Source organism: Pseudorasbora parva, chromosome 15 (assembly GCF_024679245.1).
Source record: "Pseudorasbora parva isolate DD20220531a chromosome 15, ASM2467924v1, whole genome shotgun sequence".
In the NCBI taxonomy this organism is placed as follows: domain Eukaryota; kingdom Metazoa; phylum Chordata; class Actinopteri; order Cypriniformes; family Gobionidae; genus Pseudorasbora; species Pseudorasbora parva.
In genome coordinates, this window is record NC_090186.1 from 30,667,001 (window position 1) to 30,690,007 (window position 23,007).

The 23,007-nt window shown below is 37.8% G+C and overlaps 1 protein-coding gene across 2 annotated transcripts in view; it reads right to left on the reverse strand.

The window, feature by feature from the left end:
* nbas (NBAS subunit of NRZ tethering complex) overlaps positions 1 to 23,007 on the reverse strand; it is a 258,738-nt gene that overhangs the window by 233,870 nt on the left and 1,861 nt on the right. For both annotated transcript variants that reach the window (XM_067417672.1, XM_067417671.1), the window contains exons 4-14: positions 22,866 to 22,943; positions 21,878 to 21,925; positions 21,146 to 21,189; positions 16,702 to 16,835; positions 15,825 to 15,958; positions 11,616 to 11,714; positions 11,055 to 11,193; positions 5,644 to 5,709; positions 5,338 to 5,466; positions 1,729 to 1,792; positions 1,131 to 1,324 (exon numbers count right to left, since the gene is read on the reverse strand). In XM_067417672.1, the coding sequence (XP_067273773.1) occupies positions 1,131 to 1,324; positions 1,729 to 1,792; positions 5,338 to 5,466; positions 5,644 to 5,709; positions 11,055 to 11,193; positions 11,616 to 11,714; positions 15,825 to 15,958; positions 16,702 to 16,835; positions 21,146 to 21,189; positions 21,878 to 21,925; positions 22,866 to 22,943 (1,129 nt within the window). The remainder of the gene's footprint in view (positions 1 to 1,130; positions 1,325 to 1,728; positions 1,793 to 5,337; positions 5,467 to 5,643; positions 5,710 to 11,054; positions 11,194 to 11,615; positions 11,715 to 15,824; positions 15,959 to 16,701; positions 16,836 to 21,145; positions 21,190 to 21,877; positions 21,926 to 22,865; positions 22,944 to 23,007) is intronic.

The window sequence follows — 23,007 nt, forward strand, 5'->3', positions numbered from 1 at the left end:
TGCTGTTATGGCAAAGCCGTATCAAAATGATCCTTCAGAAATCATTTTAACTTACTGATTTGGTGCTTTTTTCAGGCTTCTTTGAATAGGAAGTTCAGGATAACAACATTTATTTGAATTAGAGTTTCTTAAAACAATAAATGTAATGTTCTTTACTTTCCTTTTTGGTTAATTTAATGCATCCTTTATAAAAGTATTAAATATGGTATTATATTAAGGAGAGGACTTAAGCAGGATGACAATCCAAAACTAGTTCAAATGAATAATGGTTTTTATTTAAATACAGGATATTGAAAAGAGGGTGATACCTATTCATTTTATGTACCAATAAAAATATTTAAATATATACTGTATATATTTTACTAAAAAAAAGTAATACATTAAAATTGTCAATATTTTTATTTTATTAATATTGAGTTAATTATCTGTATTGGAGAGTAATAATCCCATTTTTATGAAAATCAATTCAACTTTTCTATAGAGATGCTGGTTTAAACTCACAAGGAAAAAAGGATCACAAAATATAGCAGACTTTGGAAAACTTAAAGGGTTAGTTCATCCATCCAAAAATTTAAATAATCCCATTATTTACTCACCCTCAAGCCATGCTAGGTGTATATGACATTCTTCTTTCAGATGAATACTATTGGAGTTATGTCATAGCTATTCCAAGCTATATAATAGCAGTGAGTGGCGGCGCCAAAATTTGAAGCCCAAAAAAGTAATCCATGTGGCTCTGGGGCAGAAATATCCATATTTAAAAATATCCATATTTAACACATTATAAATTAAAATATCTAGTTTCACGTGGGAACACCATTCAAATTCTACTTACGAAAAAGTAAGCAAGTGGTGCGATGATGATGTCAGACGTAGCGTAAGCATTTTGAACTACGCGAGAGACATCACACTTTCTTCGTAAGCCAGGACATTTTTTTATTTAACTCTGAATGGATTTGTCTGAAAGAAGAATGTCATATACACCTAGGATGGCTTAATAAAAAAGCAATATTAATGATGTTAAGAGTAGCAAAAAAGCTAAACATTAATGTTTCTTAATTCTATACTGTCAGCAAAATCATCCCAAATATTCGACACCAGTTAGAACTGATCGATGTAGAAACACACACCTCCAAACTGAGGAAGCCCCCATCATGGGCTGAGGTGACTCGCGGTGAGGGTTCAAACCACTCACAGGACTTGCCGAGTAGGTTTTTGAGAGTCCGCACAGAAGACACAGTGAGGGCCCCAGAGCAGCGGGCTAAAATCAAAGCGTTCTCACTCCACCAGCTAACATCTAGCAGAGACTGATGCTGCTCCTTATCTGTGAAGACCGAGAGAGACAGGTGTTGAGAACACCACCACAGAAGAAAAAAAAATCTGAATATCATAAATAAAATATTTCACAGACATCCATTCATTTAAAAGTCACCATTCCACAGCTAAACGTGATAGATGATTTAGAAACATCGTTTTCAAAGAGAAAACGCAAAAGAAAGCACAAACTGAGGACAAGCAGAAAGACAGGCTTTATGAAAACGTGTGATCTAAACCCACAATCAAAATGTCACTGTCTGAATTTAACGCCTCTCCACAAAGACACAAGACGCAGGGTTTTATTAAAGCATTCTTCTCCCTCCCACCCCCTCTGTCTGGACTCGCTACATAATTAATAGTGCTAGGTAAGTGTAGGAGTAGATACACATCTATGGTTGAGGGTCCGGCTACCTTTTATCTTCTTTCTTTTCTCCAGCGAAGTCTTCCATTCCGGGTTGATCTCGTCAAATCCCGGCTAAACAAAAGAGAGAGCAAGTGAGAGAGGGTAGAAGGGGGATAGCTGGGAGTGTTTTTTCCTGAATTGACAGAACGCATCCTGAAAACAAAGTGGTGGGTAAATAAGTGGAGCATAGCAGCATGACATCGGAAGTTTGAACTTCAAGTGCTACAAAGGGAAAAAGAGATGAATACGCGTGCATAGACAAGAACAAACAAATCATTTTATGACATATTGTTAAAAGGTGTGTGCATTTCCAGCTGTGCCCTGGAAAGCGATATTATAAGCTGAAACATATATTTTTTTCCCTTGTTCTTCTCTCCAAGCTTTACACAATGAAATGTTGAAAAACTGAAGGAAAATTATTTTTAAAATGATGTGCACTCACATGAAATTAACTTTAGCCATATTAGTAATCAAAAGCGGATTTATTCTAGCCTGACAACAAGCCAGACCTATATCAAAGATGTTGGGTCTGGGAACACACCATTGACAGGGCTCAATCCGAGGGGCGGGATAAACAGTTGTCTTTCAAACTCCCTCTGCACGCGATAGTATAACGCTACAACCAACCAGAGCAACGAAGAAGGTGAATATCCGCTCGGCAAAACTCCGAACTCATTATATTTCATAACTTTATATTTCTAGACTAGTTTTATTCTAGGGTAATCTCAAGGGGGCGGCCATCTTGGAACCACATGACTAGCTGAATACTTTTTATCTCTAGGTGAGCATCAATTTACATATGTATGCACTATTCCATGACATTTTGTAATATAAATAGTGCAAACAGTGTGCACACACAGAAAATTCAAAATAGAAAAAGTACTTTAGAACTTGATGGTTCTCAAATGGTTCAGGTCAAGCTCGAATGGATACTTTGACAATTTTCAATCTGGTTTCCGTCCGTATCACAGCACAGAGACAGTGCTCATAAAGATTATAAATGATATTTGCTTAAATACTGATACAGGCAAAACATCAATTCTGGTACAACTGGGCCTCAGTGCTGCATTCGACACTGTTGACCACACCATACTTCTAGACAGGCTGGAAAACTGGGTCGGGCTTTCTGGGATGGTGCTCAAATGGTTCAGATCATACTTAGAAGGGAGAGGTATAGGTGACCATAAGTCTGAGTGGACATCCATGACATACGGAGTCCCACAAGGGGCAATTCTTGCACCACTCCTGTTCAACCTGTATATGCTGCCACTGAGCCGAATAATGAAAGAGAGCAATATTGCTTACCACAGCTATGCTGATGACACCCAGACCTACTTAGCACTGTCACCCAATGACTATAGCCCCATTGACTCCCTGTGCAAATGCATTGATTAAGTTAACAACTGGACGTGCCAAAATATCTTTAGTTAAACACAGACTAAACTGAAATCACTACATTTGGAAACAAAGATGAAACTCTCAAGGTGAATGCATAGCTTGAGGCTAAAGGTCTAATAACAAAAAAATCAAGTCAGGAATCTTGGTGTGCTTCTGAGACCTGAATTTCAGTAGTCATGTCAAAGCAATAACTAAATCAGCATACTATCATCTGCAAAATATTGCAAGAATTAGAGGCTTTGTTTCCAGGTAAGACTTAGAGAAACTCGTTCATGCTTTCATCACCAGCAGGGTGGACTATTGTAATGGCCTTCTCACAGGCCTTCCCAAAAAGACCATTAGACAGCTGCAGCTCATACAGAATGCTGCTGCCAGGATTCTGAGCAGAAACAGAAAATATGACCATATCACACCAGTCCTCAGGTCTTTACACTGGCTTCCAGTTACATTAAGGATCGATTTTAAAGTACTACTACTTGTTTATAAATCTCTCAATGAGCTAGGACCTCAATACATTACAGATATGCTGATTAAATACAAACCCAACAGATCACTCAGATCAGCAGGATCAAGTCAGTTAGAAATACCAAGAGTTCACTCAAAGCAAGGAGAGTCTGCTTTTAGCTATTATGCCAGCCGTAGTTGGAACCAGCTTCCTGAACAGATCAGATGTGCTCCAGCAGTAGCCACATTCAAAGCCAGATGCAAAACACATCTGTTTAGCTGTGCATTTACTGAATGAGCTCTGAGCCACTGTACGTCCGACTGATTGATCTTTTTATTCTCTTTAAGACTGTTTTATTTTACCTTTGTTCTTATATTTGGTTATTGTTATTTTATATGTTCATTTGAGTTAAATATGATGAGCGAAAACTGTTTGATGGAAATAGCAAATTTGACAAAAAAAAGTTTGAGTATGTTGAAACCTTTGGAAAGGTATGATGAGTGGAAATGGGTTTAGCAAGAAGGTTCCTCAGTAAAAATCAGGGAATAGTGATTGAAATGGATGTTATGAACATTTTTGAGAAAGAAATGAATGAGAGGTGTTCAAATTAAGATAGTACATGTATGTAGACTGTAAACTGAAGGATGTTTGATTTTTATTTCTGACCACTATTTTTATGTTCTAAGTTTATGAAGATTATTATTCTATTTTAATGACATGGATATAAATGCTGTTTAACTTAATAGTGTTTATTGTGTTTGACTGTTTAGTACGGTTCATATTTACATTTAAAAAGCAGACATAACTTAAAAATTGCTTTCCCTAGTAAATAATTTCTTTTGAAATACAGTAATTGGTAAAGTAATTCAATTACTTTAAAAGAAGTAACTAGTAACTTGCCCAACACTGGTGTTTAGAGGCATGACAATTTGATTGCCTGACCAATGGCAAGCAAGCAAAGTGTCTGAGACACCTGTTTAAAAACAGCCATGATTCCAGTGATTAAAGGTACACTATGCAACTTTCCGTCAACTAGAGGGAGCCTATTCAAACGAAGACGTAGTTTGATGACGCCAAGTTTGAGCGCAGTATCTTGGGACATGTGGTTTTCACCTCACAGCCGGTGGAAAATAGGACTCGGGCAGAAATCATGTTCATGGATGCGGTTATTAACGTCAATGTAGTATGAAGCAGAGCAGGACCGAGTGTTGTGGAGCTGAGCACGGCCGCTGGAGCGATTGTTACGCAAACACACGGCTTGCGAGCACCGGGGCTTTTATTATGACGGGACGGGACACAGTTGCTGGGCGCGCGCACCATTTCTCCGCGTTTCCAGTCATGAGTATGAGGTGAAGCAGCAGTTTTTCATATTAGATACATTTAAGTGTGTTTAAAATGATGTTATGACGTTACTCTGTGCGTTCGCTCGGCGCTGCTGTGACATGTTCACACTGCTAAGAGAAAAGCGCTTCTGCCAAATAAAACTGAGGGTAACGCAGATATGACGCAATTGACAGGCGACTCCCTCAAACGCTATGCTGACACGTTCCGGGTCCTTGGTTAAAATAGCTATTTTCTCACAATTTACAAATAGTTGGAAACATTTGGGATATTGTAAGTACTCAACTGAACAAAATATATAACACTGGCCTAGTGGTTTTTGGATATTTTACTGCAAAAATAGTGCACCTTTAAAATAGTGGCACATAAATGTATATATTTTAGCTTTTAAGTCTCTGAAATAGAGCACACACACACAAAGTGATTGTATTACTTGTTCCTCTTGTTTCCAGCTGCCTTTCAGTTTGAATGATGGAATATTCCAGAGACTGAGACTGCCAGAGAAGTGGATCACAGCCAGCACTGTGCCATCAGGAGACAGGCTCATTCTGAACACGCCATCCTGAGTAAACACACACACGTTCAATTAGGCATTACACTATTTAGTTAGAGTTTTTAGCAGAATGAAATTAAGCTTTGGCATTTTATTTTATTTGCTGCCATAGTGGCCCAGAGAGACGGGAAAGAATATGGCCAGTAAAAACTATGACTGAGCGACATAAAAACCAAAGTGAGTCACCTGTTCACTGTTATGCCTGGAGAAAAGACGCAAGCTGGGCATCCTGAAGAATCCTCGCCTCTGGGACTAAATAAGAAAAGGAAATGATGATTCATAAATTCTGTCATGAATACCATGGATGCATTTACATACTTATACGTGATACTAAAAGCTGAAAAATACAGGTTAAACTGGAAGCTTGTATACTGATCCAAGATGGTAGACTAACTTGGACCAGTAACTAGCTACCAGTTGGTCATGCCATCTTGATCAAACTGCCTTCTGGAATATGCATACTGACCAACTAAATCACCAACTTGGATAAGCTAGAAATCAAATAAATATAATCACCTTATATGGTAACAGGATTAATTTAGGCTTTTATTAACTTTCATTTACATACATAGTGTGTATAATGCAGGGTAACCATGGAAGCTTATGTGTGCATCACATGCCTGAACAAACCTCATTGGTCCTTGTGCATCACACTTTCATATTTGAGCTCCTGTTCATCATAAAACGATCGTATCGCTTTACAAGACTTTGTTGAAACCGCTTGATTCATTTGTATTTATTTTAAACATTTTACAATTGTGACTTTTCTCCTTATCTCCTACATTTTGGGTACCTGGATTTTCTATGGAGGGATAGAAACTTTGAAATCATTAAAATAACTTTGTTATTCAAAGATTAATCAGTAGTCTTATGGGTTTGGATCAGCATGAGATTGAGTAAATGATTAGGACAGATGAATGATAGGTGAACTATTATATAAAACCGAAAGTGTTGCTTTTTGGAGTATGCTTGTTGGTCTTGCACAGACCTTTCAGCAACATGTTTAAGGTGTGTGTGAGATCATGGGGAGTTTTCAAACTGAATACCCACTATGACCTTGCACATATTCAATATCAAGCCAAGAGCCAAATAACTAAATAAATCATTGAATATTGAATAAATATGAAGAATATCAAAACAGGTTCCACCAATTCAATCAAAGCATTCTAGAAGTTTCTCATTATAACTATGTGCATGAAGTCATATCATTGGGCATATAAGAAGCCTCAGCACTAAAAATCTTATTAAACTTATAACATAGCTTCCGAAGCTTACTGCACAAAACCTTCACAACCTTAGAAAACCAGAAACGAGCCTGTGGTTTCAGGTTTGTGAAACCTGATGTGAGATTGTGTATTCTGAGCAGCAGTCAGTGCAGAAGTGTCTTTACTCCTTGAGATATGGCTGTTGCTTCAGGGGTAGAACAGTCCATACATAGAAACGACTGCTAGAGAGTTAGTATCCTTCTTATAAAATCCAATACAAAAGCAAGAATTGAACATACTTGGAGTTAGGAATCAATTGAGGAGATTGAACTTTCAATTTTCTACTGGTGGCTAGAAAAAAAAAGAAAAAAAAAATGTATATTTTTTCCTTTTTTAATAAACTTGCATTTAAGTAATAACCCAAATCACAAATAAGGGATTTTCACACTTGGAAAAGCTGACCCCGGGTCATTCTAAACCCTGGGTAAATGGAACCCTGGGTTCTCTTTATTCACGTTTCACACTATTCATGAGATACCCAGGGTTAACAGTTAATCTTGGGTATTCATAATCTGCAGTCTTACTCTGCGCATACCTAAACCCTTAAAGTCCTCATTTGAATATATGCGGTGTCAGTTTTACGGATTGGACAAACGCAGCACATGAATCATTTACAAAAAGGCTCTAGCATTGTGCGTCCTCATATTACACATTGCTGACTGTGATAATGTTTTTTTTCTTAGTGAACTTTTCGAGCTATAAAAGGTAAGAATGAAACAGTCTCTTCTTTACTCCATTGTCCTGTTTTCAGTCGCCGTTTGATATTTTTTCCTATCATACACAGAAACGACTGTTTATATACATCACACAGTGTTTCCGTGACTGCCCAAAGCTTGTGAATACAAGGCACATGATTGGTTGTTGGTTGCTAAGCATTTACGGTAGTTGTAACATTCTAAAATTACATCATTTCACACTGTTTAAGTTTAACACTGCAATGCAGAGTTAAAGGGATAGTTCACCCAAAAATGAAAATTCTTTCAGCATTAACTCAAGTTGTTCCAAACCTGTATGAATGTCTTTGTTCTGCTGAACACAAAAGAAGATATTTGGAAGAATGTTTGTAACCAAGCAAATCTCGTCCCCCACTATGGACAGTGGCTGCCGAGATCTGTTTGGTTACAAACATTCTTTGGGTGCCAAGCCCACATCTAAATTACAAGTGTGAAACGCTCTTTTACCCAGGGTTAAAAGTGGTGTTTAGAATGACGGTAACCCAGGGTTAAGCACAGTGTGAAAAGCCCTATAGGGACCAGAATATTATTAAGTCGGCAGGAGGCTCTTTCGACCCCGGAATGTCGCATAAAGCCCATTGCAACACCTCAACAACCACTCAAAACACTTAGAAACTGTATATCAAATCACCAAAACCTGTAAGCAATACCTTAGCAACCATTCCGAACACTCAAAACAAGCCCTAGAAACGACTCATAAAACCTAATTTCTGAATCAACCACATTGCTACATGCAAACGATCACTCAAAACACCTTAGCAACTGCTTAACAGCACTTGACAACCAACCACAACACCCTAACATTACGACAGTGATTTTCTTTAGAAACTTAGTTAAAGCTACACTGTGTGATATTTTCCCCCATATAGCGTTGTTAAGTTATATGACCATCCAGTGAACATTAGTTTCTGTTCCTCTCAGTTCTGATTTCGTTTCAACTCCTACGGTGGCCGATTTAGTCCAAGATTAACATGGCAATCCCCCTCTTCACATTCGACACGGTGCCATCGAGTGCCAACGCGAAAGGCGAAGCTTGAATTTACGGGTATGTCCCTCTTTGGCTAATGTACTTTCAAGATGGAGGGCCAACATGGCGGCCGGCATTGGAACCCCTCACCCGTATGTGTTTTCAATGGCATATTATAAACTTATGAGAATACTTTATTACTTGAAAGAAGTAAATATACATTAATGAGCACATATATTTTTGAAAGAACTAAGTGTTTTTAGCTAAGAATAAACTAAAAAAGTTACACAGTGTAGCTTTAAAGGAGCACTCCACCATTTTTAGAAATATGGCTTACCCAACTTTTTTTCTACATTTAGATATGTGGGCAAAGGCATTTTTGTCATTTTTGTTTTGGCATAATGAAAGGAATCCTATGTTGCCAGCTAGCATGTCCCAGATATTGATTCAGGATTATATTATGGGGAAGCACAGGCGAAGCTACTTGGGCGCAGAGATATCACGTCTCTCATCCTCACGTACTCCAACTGTTGAGCGATCGCAATGTGTTGCGTGATATCTCTGCGCCCAAGTAGCAGTGCTTCGCCTGTGCTTCCCCATAATATAGTCCCAAGTCAATATCTGCCTAGGAAATCGCCTAGTCTTAGGGTGCTTTCACACCTACCTTGTTTGGTCCGGATTTTCGGACTTTTCAGTTTGGTACGAACCAAAATTACAGGTGTGAAACCTCCCTCGGACCATGGTTCGGACCAAACAGACGAAATTTGGTCCGACGAAAAGAGGTAGTCTCGGTCCGGACCAAACAGAACAAAGGTTCGGTTCGTTTCTTGTGTGAAAGCATTTTCTGTATAGTTCGGACTTTCAGACCATTTACAGGAAGTTCTGGTGTAGGATTAGTGAAAAAACAGATTAAACTCACAGCACATGCAGTGATGGAGCGCGCAGCATTTTAAACAGAACCGCTTGTGTAGTCATGTCAGCTTGTGCTCTGCTTGACTCTGCTTGACTATGCTGAGTTTCGGTATATTTATGAGACCGCTCAAGTTCATGTGCAACGCAAATGATCGCTCCGTCACGGGATGTCTTAAATAATTATTTTTTTAAGCTTATTTATTAAATTCAGGCAAATGATGAAACATTTATTAAAATTAAGATACAAAATACAAAGCTTTCTACAAAACAAATCTTAATGAAGTGGTCAAAATTATTTCTGACTCTATGTCTTTGACATATATTGCACATCTGTGCAGTGTGCACGTTTCATAATCAATATAGCCTAGATGAAATTTAAAAATAACATTATAATATTTAAACATAACTATAAAATAAAATAAATTGTTTGGCTAAAAAGCCTATCTTATAGGAGCTCCTCCTCTCCTGTTGGCGCCGATAAAATGTTTGCACAACGAGGACGTTCATTTGGTGAATTTGCCTCGAGTATAGTTGGTGCTGCAGATAGTAATCCCATAATATTAAGAGTATTGGCAATGATGCGTCTGTTCATTCATTCTTGTCAAAGTTCCCCGCTGAATTGACAACACACTGACGTCAGACACACGTCTGCTAACAAGCCAATCAATGTTAAGATGCAGCCCACATAGATGATGACGACAAGACGCCAGTGCGTCATGTAAAGTTCTTTGGTGCGCTGACATAACTGCAGTGTGAAAGCAAACCAAAAAGAACCAAATGTCCAAACACGAACTTTGGTTCGGACCTTGGTGCGGACTTTCAGGTGTGAAAACGCCCTTAATCTGCATCGCTATTTGTACTCGTTGAGAATACGCAGGCCACAAGAAGTGATTAGGTGATTGGGTTTTTTTTGGATCACATTTACTTGATTCCAATTTACTTGATTTAGGATTCCATTCATTATGATAAGCTAAGATAGCAGCGACCCTGCCAAACAATGCATGCACTGTGGGCAATGCATATGTGGGCAAAGGCAAAAATGCATTTGCCCAGATATCTAAATGTAGGAAATAAGTTGAATAAGTCATATTTCTAAAAACGGTTCAGCCTGTTTTCACTTTTTTTGAAAACAGGCTCATTTTCCAACTCCCCTAGAGTTAAAATTTTAAGTTTTACCATTTTCGATCTCCGGATATGGCGGAAGCACTTTGAGCATAGCTTAGCCTAATTCATTAAATAGGATTAGACCGTAAGCATCTTGCTCATAAATGGTCAGAGTTTCAATATTATTCCTATTTAAAACTTGACTCTTCTGCAGTTACATTGTGTACTAAGTCCAGTTGAAAAGTGAATGAATTTTAAAAGTTTTTCTAGACCAATATGCCTAGGAACTATACTCTCATTCCTTCGTAATAATCTAGGAACTTTGCTTTCGTACCAATGGGTGCAGCGGCGCAATTATATGGGCTATATATCATGCAATGATATAGTCCCCCAAGTTGGAAAATGAGCCATTTTCTAAAAAGAAATAGAGAGGAGGTTCCTTTAAAGTTACACATTTATATATTTTTTTGGTCTTTTTTGCCAGAGGAAAACTAGAAGATCAAAGCCAATGACATGAGACCTGATATGCCCAGATTTTTTTGTTTTTGTTAAAAAGTGCAGGTCATGGACGCTGTATCATTCATATGTTCTTTACATGTTTATGGAAAGACTTACCCCAGTAATGTCATCCTCATAACTGGTGACCTGTTTATAGTGAGGCGACCCTGACAGCACCCTCCATGCTGTGATCCCGCAACGGCTCGCCCTGGACACACCAATGTCTCTAGACTCACACCCTCCCACCAACAGCAACCTGACAGACAGACAAAACACATCAACAACAGGAGTCAGAGGGAAAAAAACACACACATCACACACAGAGCACCTCAACCCAATTATGAAGCCAAAGTGGTCCATGAGGGGCTGGTGAAAAGGGTATAATCTGATCTAGACGCATGTGAACAGCACATACAAAAAAAAAAAATGCACACACACCCCTCTACACACTATATAAAGACTGCCCCCATGTGGCAGCTAATGTCCTAACCATTTTTTCCTTAAAAATCAATAACCACTGCCTAAAAACACAAGCCAAAGTGAATTCAATTTTAAAGATGTATAGTGGGAATAGGTTGGGTTATGCTAACTGATTGTGCGTTCACTCTTAGAGAAAAATACCCCTGTGACAGTCACACACACACCCACAACAAAACATCTTCGAGATGGGGGTCTTACCTGTGGCCAGGATGATATATTGCAGTGGTAATGCCATTGGAATAGTGGGCGGAGAAACTGAATGTGTGATTCTCTTGAAAACCCTGATTGGTTCCAACACTGAGAGCAAAACAAGAACAGGAAATCAATGCATCAACATTATAATAGTCTTTACCAGGCACAATTAATAAAACCCTGTGTTTCAAGACACTGTTAAAGAGAACAATCAATTAGATGCGAGAGCAACAGAGGCCAGTTTGTAAGAGAAGCGCTGTCAGAATAACGCTCTTAATTGCGCGAGTAGAACCAGAGGGGTAGTGTTGGTGCCGTGACCCGGGTGAATGAGTTATGTATGTATGTAGCGCATTTCCTATGTACTGCTTTACCCAAAGTGCTTTACAATCATGTCATGGGGTCTCTCCTCAACCAACACCAGTGTGCAGCATCCACTTAGATGATGTGAAGGCCAGCCACGGTACAACGGCGCCAATGCCCTCACACCAGCGATAGGTGTAGACTGGAGAGGAGAAAGAGCAATCGATCCAATTAAGTTGATGGAGATTATTAGGAGGCCATCATTGATTAAGAGCAATGGGGGGAATTTGGCCAGGACACCAGGGTTACACCCTACTCTTTTACGAGAAGTTCCATGGGATTTTTATTGACCACAGAGAATCAGGACTTCGGTTTAACGTCTCATCCGAAGGACGGTGCTTGTTACAGTATGGTGTCCATGTCACAATATTAGGGCTTTAGGACCCACACAGACCACAGGATGAGCGCCCCCTACTGGCCTCACTAACACCTCTTCCAGCAGCAACCTGGTTTTCCCAGGAGGTCTCCTATCCAGGTAGTGACCAGGCTCAACCTTGATTAGCTTCAGTGGATGAGAGCAAGGTTTAGAGGGATGAGTGTAACAGGTTTTACCCGCACTGCTGGCCTCTCTCTCCTCTGGCCACTAGACGCTATGCGTTAAGTGTTCTTGTTAGCGTACCTTCCTCCTATGCCGGAAACGCCTGTTCGAATCCTGCTCTGAGTGGTGAGAGTAGAAACGGAGGGGTTACATTGGTGGGTTTGATTGCCTAGTAAGGCCAATTGTTCTGATTCTTACTTGTCCTGTTAACATTTTCACTGGTTCAATCAAAAAAAGCATTGTTTACCATTTCATTTCACGCCGTCAAAAAAACAAACACAAAAAAAATATCTAATTAAATCAAAATAGCTATTTGTGCTGCCAACATTTTCACTGGTGCCAATAATTTTGGCAAGATATTTTACGTGTGTCAGGAAGAAATATTAAATTATTTTCCATTTATTATTAAGCATTCAACAAAACTTAACAAAAAATAAATTATGGCATATGGTGCAAAACATTTATCACTGTTAGTAGACTCAAATGTTTCATAGCTGAAAACAAACGTGAAGTTTGCGAGGCATACAAACAAGTGTATATGATCAATAGAGCAATAGTTAGGGTTAGTGACAGTTTCATCAACTGACCAAAAATTTAAACTCACTGACCTGTGGCCATCGGACCATCCTCATGTTGAGCTCTATGTTGAAAATTACATAGTTCGTTTAGCAGAAAATGTTAAAGTAGGATGTGTGCTGTCCTGATAAGAAAGGCCACTGAAGTCTGCATGTTTGAATGGTTTCAGAGAGTGAAGGGCAAACACAATTTGAAGTTATTTGAGCTTTGTGCGTTCTGAAAGTTTGAGTTAGAGGGAATTTAGCTTCTCAGCTTTGCGTCAAAAATGCTCTTGAAAGAACCATCTAGTCCAACGTTAGTCCAACATTTCTAAATGACTTTGAAAACTTCCTCAAAGTAACGCAATGGCAAGCACTTCCATTAACAACATGAAGGAGAGAACGGGAAAGAGCTTTCTTCAGCGCTTCAAAGTCTGCAGCCAAGTTTCAGAGGAGAATAAAGCAGATTTGTACATGGGTGGAAACTTTAAAAACTTGAGCTGACTGATTAAACAAAGAATTACAAATTGGAAACTTCAGGCAATTTTATTAATACTCAAAACTAAGCCTCCCCCTCACTAGAGAGATAAACACAAGAATGCAGGCTTTTGAGTTTAGTTGCAGAATATCTGGCCCTGGAAGAATCAAAGAATTAGGTTAGAGAGGATCTGTAAGCATCTGAATCATCAGAATCTTCTCTGGTGGTCTTGTTCCAATATCTTTCAACGTTTGATCAATGTATTACAACACACAGTTTCTACTATCTTACATCCCATAACACTCTTTAAACTCAGTGAGAAGGATTAGTGATTTATTATCCTTCCAAATTCTTGACAATTGGCACAATGTCACCCATTGCAACTTAATTACAATTTAAAGGCCAGGATAAACAAAACAGCATAAACCCAGCAATTGAGATTCTAACCTAGCCAGATGTTTGTCTGCATGAAACTGTTGTCTAAAGTCGCCTTTCCACTATACCCGACATTTGCATACAACTGACGCATAACATTGCAATATACATCTTTTTTTTTTTAAAGGGGGTACATTTAACAATATAGCGGGTGAATTATGTACATAGACAGAAAAATAAACTGGGATAACCTGGCTTCTCTTGAGACTCCACTACATCACTGCATAGTTAATAATATGCTAAAGCCCGCCCACACGTTGACGTAATTTGTTGCAAGGTAGTTTGTGACGTAAGAAACACAGCCAATTTCAAACCACATCTGAGACAGTCTTTGGCTCACTTTACTTTTAAGGGAATAAAATTTAGCAAAGGTGTTGACTTATGAATTTGCGTATGGTTTAGTTTAAAGCATATTAAAAACACCACAGACATGTAAACGACATTAACCTTCACCACAGGGGGTGAAAAAAACTGTAGATTTTATTTAAATATTGAGTTAATAAACTTAAATATTGATTTAATAATTATAAAATAATTATGTGCCATAATTATTAATAACCACCATTTTACAGAAATGGTGTTTACAGAATAGAGTTAAAGTGGACAAATATTGGTAATTGTAACTTCCCACTCATAGTTTGATTAAAGTACATGACATCTGATCAGCCAGTTGCATACGTTCTAACTGCAGAAGTTTGAATATTTCAACCCATTCAAAGCTCAAATCGGATCCGATATTTTCGTATACGCATATGATCGGAACGCCACACAGCTCCTGTACTACTCTGCATTGGAAAGGAATGACTTCTGGGCTGTTGCTTTGTTGTTTTTCGGAGATGGTGGAAAGGCAGCTAAGGGGTTAGGCTTGTGCTTTCTCAGCTAAAACCCCTTTAAAAAAACAGACCTTTAATTCACTTTTCCGAATGTCACTGATATTTTATGTATTGTATGTAAAAAAAGAAAAACAATTATGCTATGAAAGCTCCGTATTTGTATGAACAGGCTACTCTACACCAACATTAGCTATGTTTACATGGACAATATGAATGAATACATTTCCATTGAGGAATCGGAACGTAGCATTAACATGAATGCTAAATACTGTGCTGCTTATATTTATCAAACAGTAAAAATGGATATTCCCGCGCCCAAAACAAGGCACGAAATGAGGACTGTCACTTTCAAATGAGGACACCACGTGACCATGTCACAGATGATGTGTGGAAAAAGAATTTTAGAATGACAGGATATGACACAAAAACTATTCTAGTCGCTTCATACATTTATTGTAGAGCCACTGTAGTGAGATGAACTTGATAATGACGTCTTTAGTGCCTTTTATGGGTCTTGAGAGAGGAAATGACATTGGTGTCAGTGAAGGCCTTTCTGAGCCATCAGATTTCAACCGATTTCAACACAAATATGTTAATTTGTGTTCCGAAGATGAAATGAGGTCTTACAGGTGTCGAACGACATTAGGGTAAGTAATTATTGACAGAATTTTCATTTTTGGGTGAACTAACCCTAAGGTCTAATGTCAAACACTAATATGTCTAAGTAAATACATCTATTGGATTCCCTTTATTTACCTTGTTATTTACGAATACATATACACATATATATACATATATATATACACACACATATATATATATATATATATATATATATATATATATATATATATATATATATATATATATATATATATATATATATATATATATATATATATATATAGCTTTTTTTGTTAATTTTTATTGTGTTGGTTCATATTTGTGTGCTTTGCATTATTTTTCAAATCAAAAGTTGTGTCTTAGTATAAAATATCAACCTTGCTCTCCACGTACCTGACCAGGTAACTCTTGAGCTGACCGCTGTAGGAGATGACCAGCAGCTCCGCTGACCACTGGGCACTGCCAGTGTATTCCAAGAACATCAGACCGGCTGCTGCATAGCTAAAGTCTCCTGGGAAGCTCATGGCCTAGAGAGACACAAAAAGAAAGACATCAAAAAGATGAGGGAGAGATGGAAGCAGAGTTTGAAAGTGACAAAAATATATAGAGTCATACAGGTCATTACACACAGAGACTCTTTGATGGAGAGAGGGTATCTTGTGAGACTAAACTAATAGTTTCTGACAGAGAGATGGAAGAGTGTGGAGTAATGCGGGGGAGGATGAGAGCCAGCAAGAGAGATACAGAGAGCGAAAGGGCCGGCGATATACTAACTGAGACCTCACTAGCGGTGCAATCAAAAGAAACAGAGGGGATGAGGGGGAATTTGAAAGTGGTAAAGGGGCAAGAGAGCTCTCTTTCTGATAGAGAAACTCATCTGAAAAAAATGTCCTTCAAGGGCATCAGGGGGCTTAGAGCTGAAGGGAACCAGAAAATGTGTTCCTTGCTTGGGCAACGGAGTAGGAAAAGCCCCCTCTTGAGAGGGTCAGGCCTACCCGGTCTACAGACAGAGAGAGAAAAAGAGCGAGAGAATGAGAGAAGAGCCAAGCAGAGCAGAAAGCCAGAGGGCAAAGCCTGAAATTCAGTCATTAGGAGCCAGTCATTACAGCTATCACTTATACTGAAAAAGGAAAAGAGTGCTCTTACTGTGCACAAAAAGTGGAATCAATGTCAACAGAGAGGTAGTGTGTGAGAGAGAGAATGACTGCGGAAAAGACAGACAGAGAGAATGACAGGAGGTGAGAAATAAAGAACATTATGTGTGACATACCGGTGGTATAACGAAGAGTTCGCTACCCATCAGGTCAAAAACCCGGACCGTACCGGTGCTGTCAGCGTATGCCAGAAGAGCACAATCATGACTCCACGCTACCCTGCGCCAGTGAGGGTTTGGATCCTTGGGAACTGCGGCAGGAAGACAAGCAGTTATATTAAAAAGAAGGTTTGTTAAAATATGTTTTTAAAGGGATAGTTCACCAAAAAATGAAAATGTGATGTTTATCTGCTTACCCCCAGGGCATCCAAGATGTAGGTGTGTTTGTTTCTTCAGTAGAACACAAATTAAGATTTTTAACTCCAACCGTTGCTCATATAATGCATATAAATTTTTCACTATGAGAGTAAAAAGCAGACATACAAATCCATATTTAACCTTGTGGCTTGTGGTGACACATTGATGTCTTAAGACACGAAACGATCGGTTTCTGCGAGAAACCGATCTGTATTTATGTAATTTCTTTAACCTCATAGCAGACGAATCCTATCAATTTCAATTCAATTCAATTCAATTCAAGAAGCTTTATTGGCATGACAAAAACATACATTTTGCATTGCCAAAGCATTAAGACAACATAAAGTGATTTGTAACAGCTGATCATAAAAAAATAAAATAAAATAAAAAAAATAAAAAACATCTAAAAACCTATCTAATATTTCCATTACTCGCCATTACTTCCGCCGAAGAAGGTCAAAACCCTGTTGAATCCTCATTAGTGCCTGTGAGGATCGGTTGAACGAGGCATCTATGTACACATATCTATGATTGTGCCATTGTTTTGACCTTCTCCAGTGGAAGTAATGGCATTGGGAATGCTAGATGAGATTCATCTGATATGAGGTTAAAAAAAAACATACATACTGTTCGGTTTCTTGCAGAAACCGATCGTTTCGTGTCTTAAGACATCAATGTGTCACCACGAGCCACAGGATTTAATATGGATTTGTATGTCTGTGTTTTTTACTCTTATAGTGACTCATAGAAAACACCCCGTTGACATGCATTATAAGAGCAACGGTTGGAGTTAAAAATCTTCAATTGTGTTCTACTGAAGAAACACACACACCTACATATTGGAGGCCCTGGGGGTAAGCAGATAAACATCACATTTTCATTTTTGGGTGAACTATCCCTTTAATACTAAAAAAACATATTTTTTAACTGCATTTATACTTATAAGATAATTATAGGTATATTCAATTTACTGTATGTATATTAAATAGCATTTTTATGTATTTTTTTAAAATTACAATTATAAATAATTGAGAGATCTAGGGAAAAAAGTTTAATATTTAATGTAAGAGTTTAAAGTTTAATGAGTCATTAACCCATCTGCAAACAGATGATGCTAACCCTTTGATGTATAATAGATTCATTATACCTTTTTTTTTATTTAAAAAAAAGTCAATTTAGCATTGGTCTGTGAGGCCAAGACACATTTTCTTTAAGCGTCCTCTATGGTCAACAGTGAGGAAATCCAAACATTCACCAGTCAAACAGAACTGATTCGGTGCAGGATGAGCCCAAGGCTCTTCGATTCAAGTTCAAAAGCCCAGCGTGATAAAATCTGTATACTTAAACACTAAAGTAACACTTAAACACCAGCCATATGGTACAACAGCTTCAGGGCCTAGCAACCATTTCATCCCAACAGCCAACATAGCGAGCGCTTCAAAATGCAGCTACCGTTCATCAGAAAAGAGGGGGTTAATAAAGCAGACCTTTGATTAAAAACATTTTGGCTTTGGTCCGAGCAGCACCGCTGAGATCAGATGCACACGACTCTGCAGTGTACATCAAAGCCAGCGGTTGCTGTAGCAACCTTATTATCAATCCAACCCCTGAGGTGTTGAAAACCAGGAAACGCAAGCTGGCGATTTCTATTCAGGTAGAATTGCACAGAAATATCAGGAGGGAGAGATTCAATAATTCACAATGAACGATGGCACTTAGCAAGATAAATATCAGTAGGGGAAACGCTTAAGCAGGGTCCATAAATCACCTCTCAGCTGTTAAAAGCTAATTAATCTAAGATGAACGCCGGGACCAATATTGCCTGAATTTGTGGGATGAGTGTACTGTATGTGATCTGGGCAGATTCACACACCGTAAATCTCATTTAAATAAAAAATTGTGTGTTGGGGGGGGGGGGGGGGGGGTGCTGATGCTCGATATAGTGCTTTTTAGAAAGAAAATAAAGCAAAGTCAGCAAAGCCACCCATTTGAGCACATACTCGCTACAAAAATGTCTCCCTGAGATGGAAGCGCTAAGTCACTTTGTCCTCTCACAACAAGAAATAAACCTGAGGGGAATTGCGCTTGGAGGAAAAACAGAGCAGCCATTCATAGTAGCCAACTTGTGACTTTTAGTTTGGTTTACCATCTGTAATGGTCTTGTGTTCACTTATCAGTTATAGAAAGCATCACATTATTACCATTTGGTAGTCATATCATATGACAGATTTCACTTCTTGGATCAAAAATACCAAGGACTACAGATGATGATTATGTTATGTTGTTAGATAATATGCTGGTTTGATTATATTTGGCTGATAACTGAACTTTTAAATGTCCATGCTATTTTCTATTTTCTCTATTTTTACATTTAAATTACATTTGCAATTTAACAAAACAAAACAAGGGATGATTCATCCAAAAATGAAAATTAGCCCATGATTTACTCACCCTCAAACCATCCTAGGTGTATATGACATTTTTCTTTCAGCTGAATGAAATCAGAGTTATATTAAAAATGTCCTGGCTCTTTCTTTATAAGCTTTATAATGGTGGTAAATGGTAGCACAAAATTTGAAGTCCAAAAGAATGCTTCCATCCATTATTAAAGTAATCCACACGGCTCCAGGAGGTTAATAAAAGCCTTCTAAAATGAATCAATGGGCTTGGGTAAGAAACATATCCATATTTAAAACTTTATAAAGTAAAATATCTAGCTTCCTCTAGACCGCCTTTCATATTTAACTTACAAAAAAGGCGTAACTGGCGTGACATGTGACGTTGGACACACTTTCTTCGTAAGTTGAATACGGAAGGCAATATTTAACTTTATAATGTTTAAAATATGGATATTTTTCTTACACAAATCCATTGAGTCACTTCAGAAGGTCTTTATTAGCCCCCTGCAGCCTTGTGGATTACTTTCATAATGGATGGATGCACTTTTTTGGGCTTCAAATTTTGGGCTCCCATTCACTGCCATTATAAAGCTTGGAAGAGCCAGGACATGTATACTTAATTATACTGATTATTCGTCTGAAAGAAGAATGTCACTTGACTTGAGGGTGAGTAAATCATGGAGTAATTAAAATTTTTGGGTGAACTAGCCCTTTAATCTTTAAAAGTTATTCGCAATTCATTCTGCTTTAAGACCTTGAGCATTTAAAATGGCAGACGACATAACTGTAGCTTAACACACTTATTATAAACAGAACGATATCGTCTGTTGGTCAGGGGGCAAATAACGTTATCGTTATAGTCAAATAATTTTTTCCCTTCTCGGACCAAAGATACTGAGGACTCATCTTGCACTACAAAAAGATTTTTGTTTTAGATTAACAATATGCTGATCTGATAATATTTTCCAATATCTGACATTTACTTTTTTTTTTTATATTTTCTATCAGCCAATATTGGATATTAAAAGCATGCTAATTAGCTCTATTTGTACATAGACCACCATTGCATTTCCATCAGGATTACAACACAGAACACACATCTATATAAAACGTCACATTCTGCTCAACCAGACGAGAGAGGAAGAATGAAAGAAAACAGCGTGAACATAGAACACAAAAGACTAGGCCAATTAATCAAACACATCCATTTCATATACTTCACACTACTGGAAATTCAGCCTTTATAGAAAGTACTGGCTGAATGCAAATCTCTGTGAAATTAACTGAAATTAACTTAGTACAACTGAAAGGGAATTGAAAGCAGACTTGCATGTCCGCAGGCCTATTCTCTGAATGATATTACTCATAAAATATTCAACATAAATGTAAAGCTAGAAGAAATATAGAGCAGAGAAGAGAATAACAAGTAAAACAGCCTATTTAACCAAAGACTGGAAACTCAAAGTGGCAGATTTCATTCTCCGAAACAGCAAGAAATAACAAGACTAGGTTAAGAAGATGACTTTAAGAGCAAGCAGAGGTCTTGATTTTACAATCAAATAATCTTGCAAAATACAGTAATCTAATAAGGCTGACAACAAGTTACCTGCTTTACAGCAAATTATTTACATCAACGAAAAATACACAATATCCATCACCTAATTAATATCCATTTAAGCTTTACTAAAATGACATTTTGCAAATGTCAAAATTCACAAACACTTGTTAAATGCAATTGATTTAGTAGAAAATTTGATGAAATACCCTGCCATATGCAAACAAAAACAAAATTACTTTTACTGTACCTTGGCATTTTCCAATGATAGATCCAAAGTCATCTCTAGCTGACCTGAAACAGAGCATGAAGCCCATGAGAAGCGTGTTGATGAATAAGGCCAAATTACTTTAACTATAATGATACACAATAAAGAAAGATATTGTTCTAAAATTAATACTAAATACAAGAATAGTAGAATCCATAGCCGATGAATGATCAGAAACATTGACAGCCAATGAGAATCCATCTTACATTAAAGAGCTCAAGCATTTAAAAAGGGCATTTAAATGCTTAAAAAAAAAAACAGAACGATATCATCCGCTGGTGTGGGGATGCTAATATAGTTATCATTACAGTTATCGTTCTGGCCTTTAAAGTTATGTTTCGGGTGTTTTGAGTTCAAATCAGCCTCACTAAGTAAATGTAGGAGAAGGGGTAGAAACTATTTTCTTTTAGATTAAGCAATTTGATTTTAAGGTGTTGTTTTCAGATCATCAGGCATTGAATTTCTTAAAACCATGAAGCGTGACACTTCCAATTCTGTGTGAGCTGATTAGCCGGTGCTAGCGTAATAAATCACACCTACTGAAACTGAATTGTACATGAAAACACACATACATATATTTAAAAATACATCATCTGTGCCAAATCATCAATCTCAGAAGAAGCTTTGCTCAGCTGAACAGCACCCGAGACAAGAGGGTGAAAAATTAACCAATTATAGAAAGGGCAAACATTTCCAATCGATGTGCAGAATTACCTAATTTCCACGCATTGGTCCTGAACCACAGCCAGGAGCTTCCCATTACTGCACAGAAGGAAAAGAAATAAATATATAAACAAAATGGGGGGAAAGAAGACAGAATGATTGTGTAAGCAAACATGGAGCCAAAAATAAACATTTCTAACACAGAGAGCATCGTCTTCCATCTGGAAATCAATAGCTAATTAAAGCTCGCCATCTCTACTTGTGTTGCACTGTTTTGCATAACCAGATAACTGGCAGGAACGAGAACAGTGAAGGAAAAAATGAGTTTGATTGAGATTACATGGCTTGCATCCACAAACAGATGTTTAATTAAATTTGGATATCTCACAACAAAACATTCTGGATACTTTTTTTTGTCTGTGTTTCAAACAGAGATCACAATTCACCCACGATTCAGAACAGACAACTCAACAAAATAATATGAATGGTAATTGCTGCAATCTATTTACATTTGTTTGTTTGTTTTTTGTTTTTTTTAATCGGTTTGAATAAATGACTTATTTTATTACTGGATGAGTCAGCATTTTTAAAATGAATCTCTTGAAGGAATGATTCAATTACAAATAGATTTTTTAACAGTCAATTGTCGTCACCTGGTGGTGTAAAAAGGTATTCTATTTTGATCGCTACCGTAGACATCAGTGTTTATGTCGGAACTATAAACTTTTATCCCAGTACTTCTGTAATCATATGAATATTTTGAATAAATATTTATAATATACCGTGTGGGTGAAAAGACTTGACAACTGCTCTTTCTGGGTTAGAGGCAGCGCCAATGCAGATTTGAATGTTTTGGTGTAACAGGTGATTTTAAGAAAGGTTCAATAGACATAGACTTCAGAATTGTAGAGGCAATGAGGTGTGAATCAAGTGCAAAAGAGCTTTTTACGCTCTAGATGAACCTGCCAAAAAACATGCCTGGAATAGACTGACCCAGACTCTCTGTAAAGCTTTTCTATGTAAAAACGGGTGGTATTACCTTGCCAGCACCAATTGCCAGTTCACTTGTTTGGTTGCAAGGCGAATCAGCCCAGGTGGTAGAGTTGAACTGGAGGGGCTGAAATACGGATAAAAGTACACAGACTGGCACATTAAACGGATCAAAGGTGACCGCAAATACA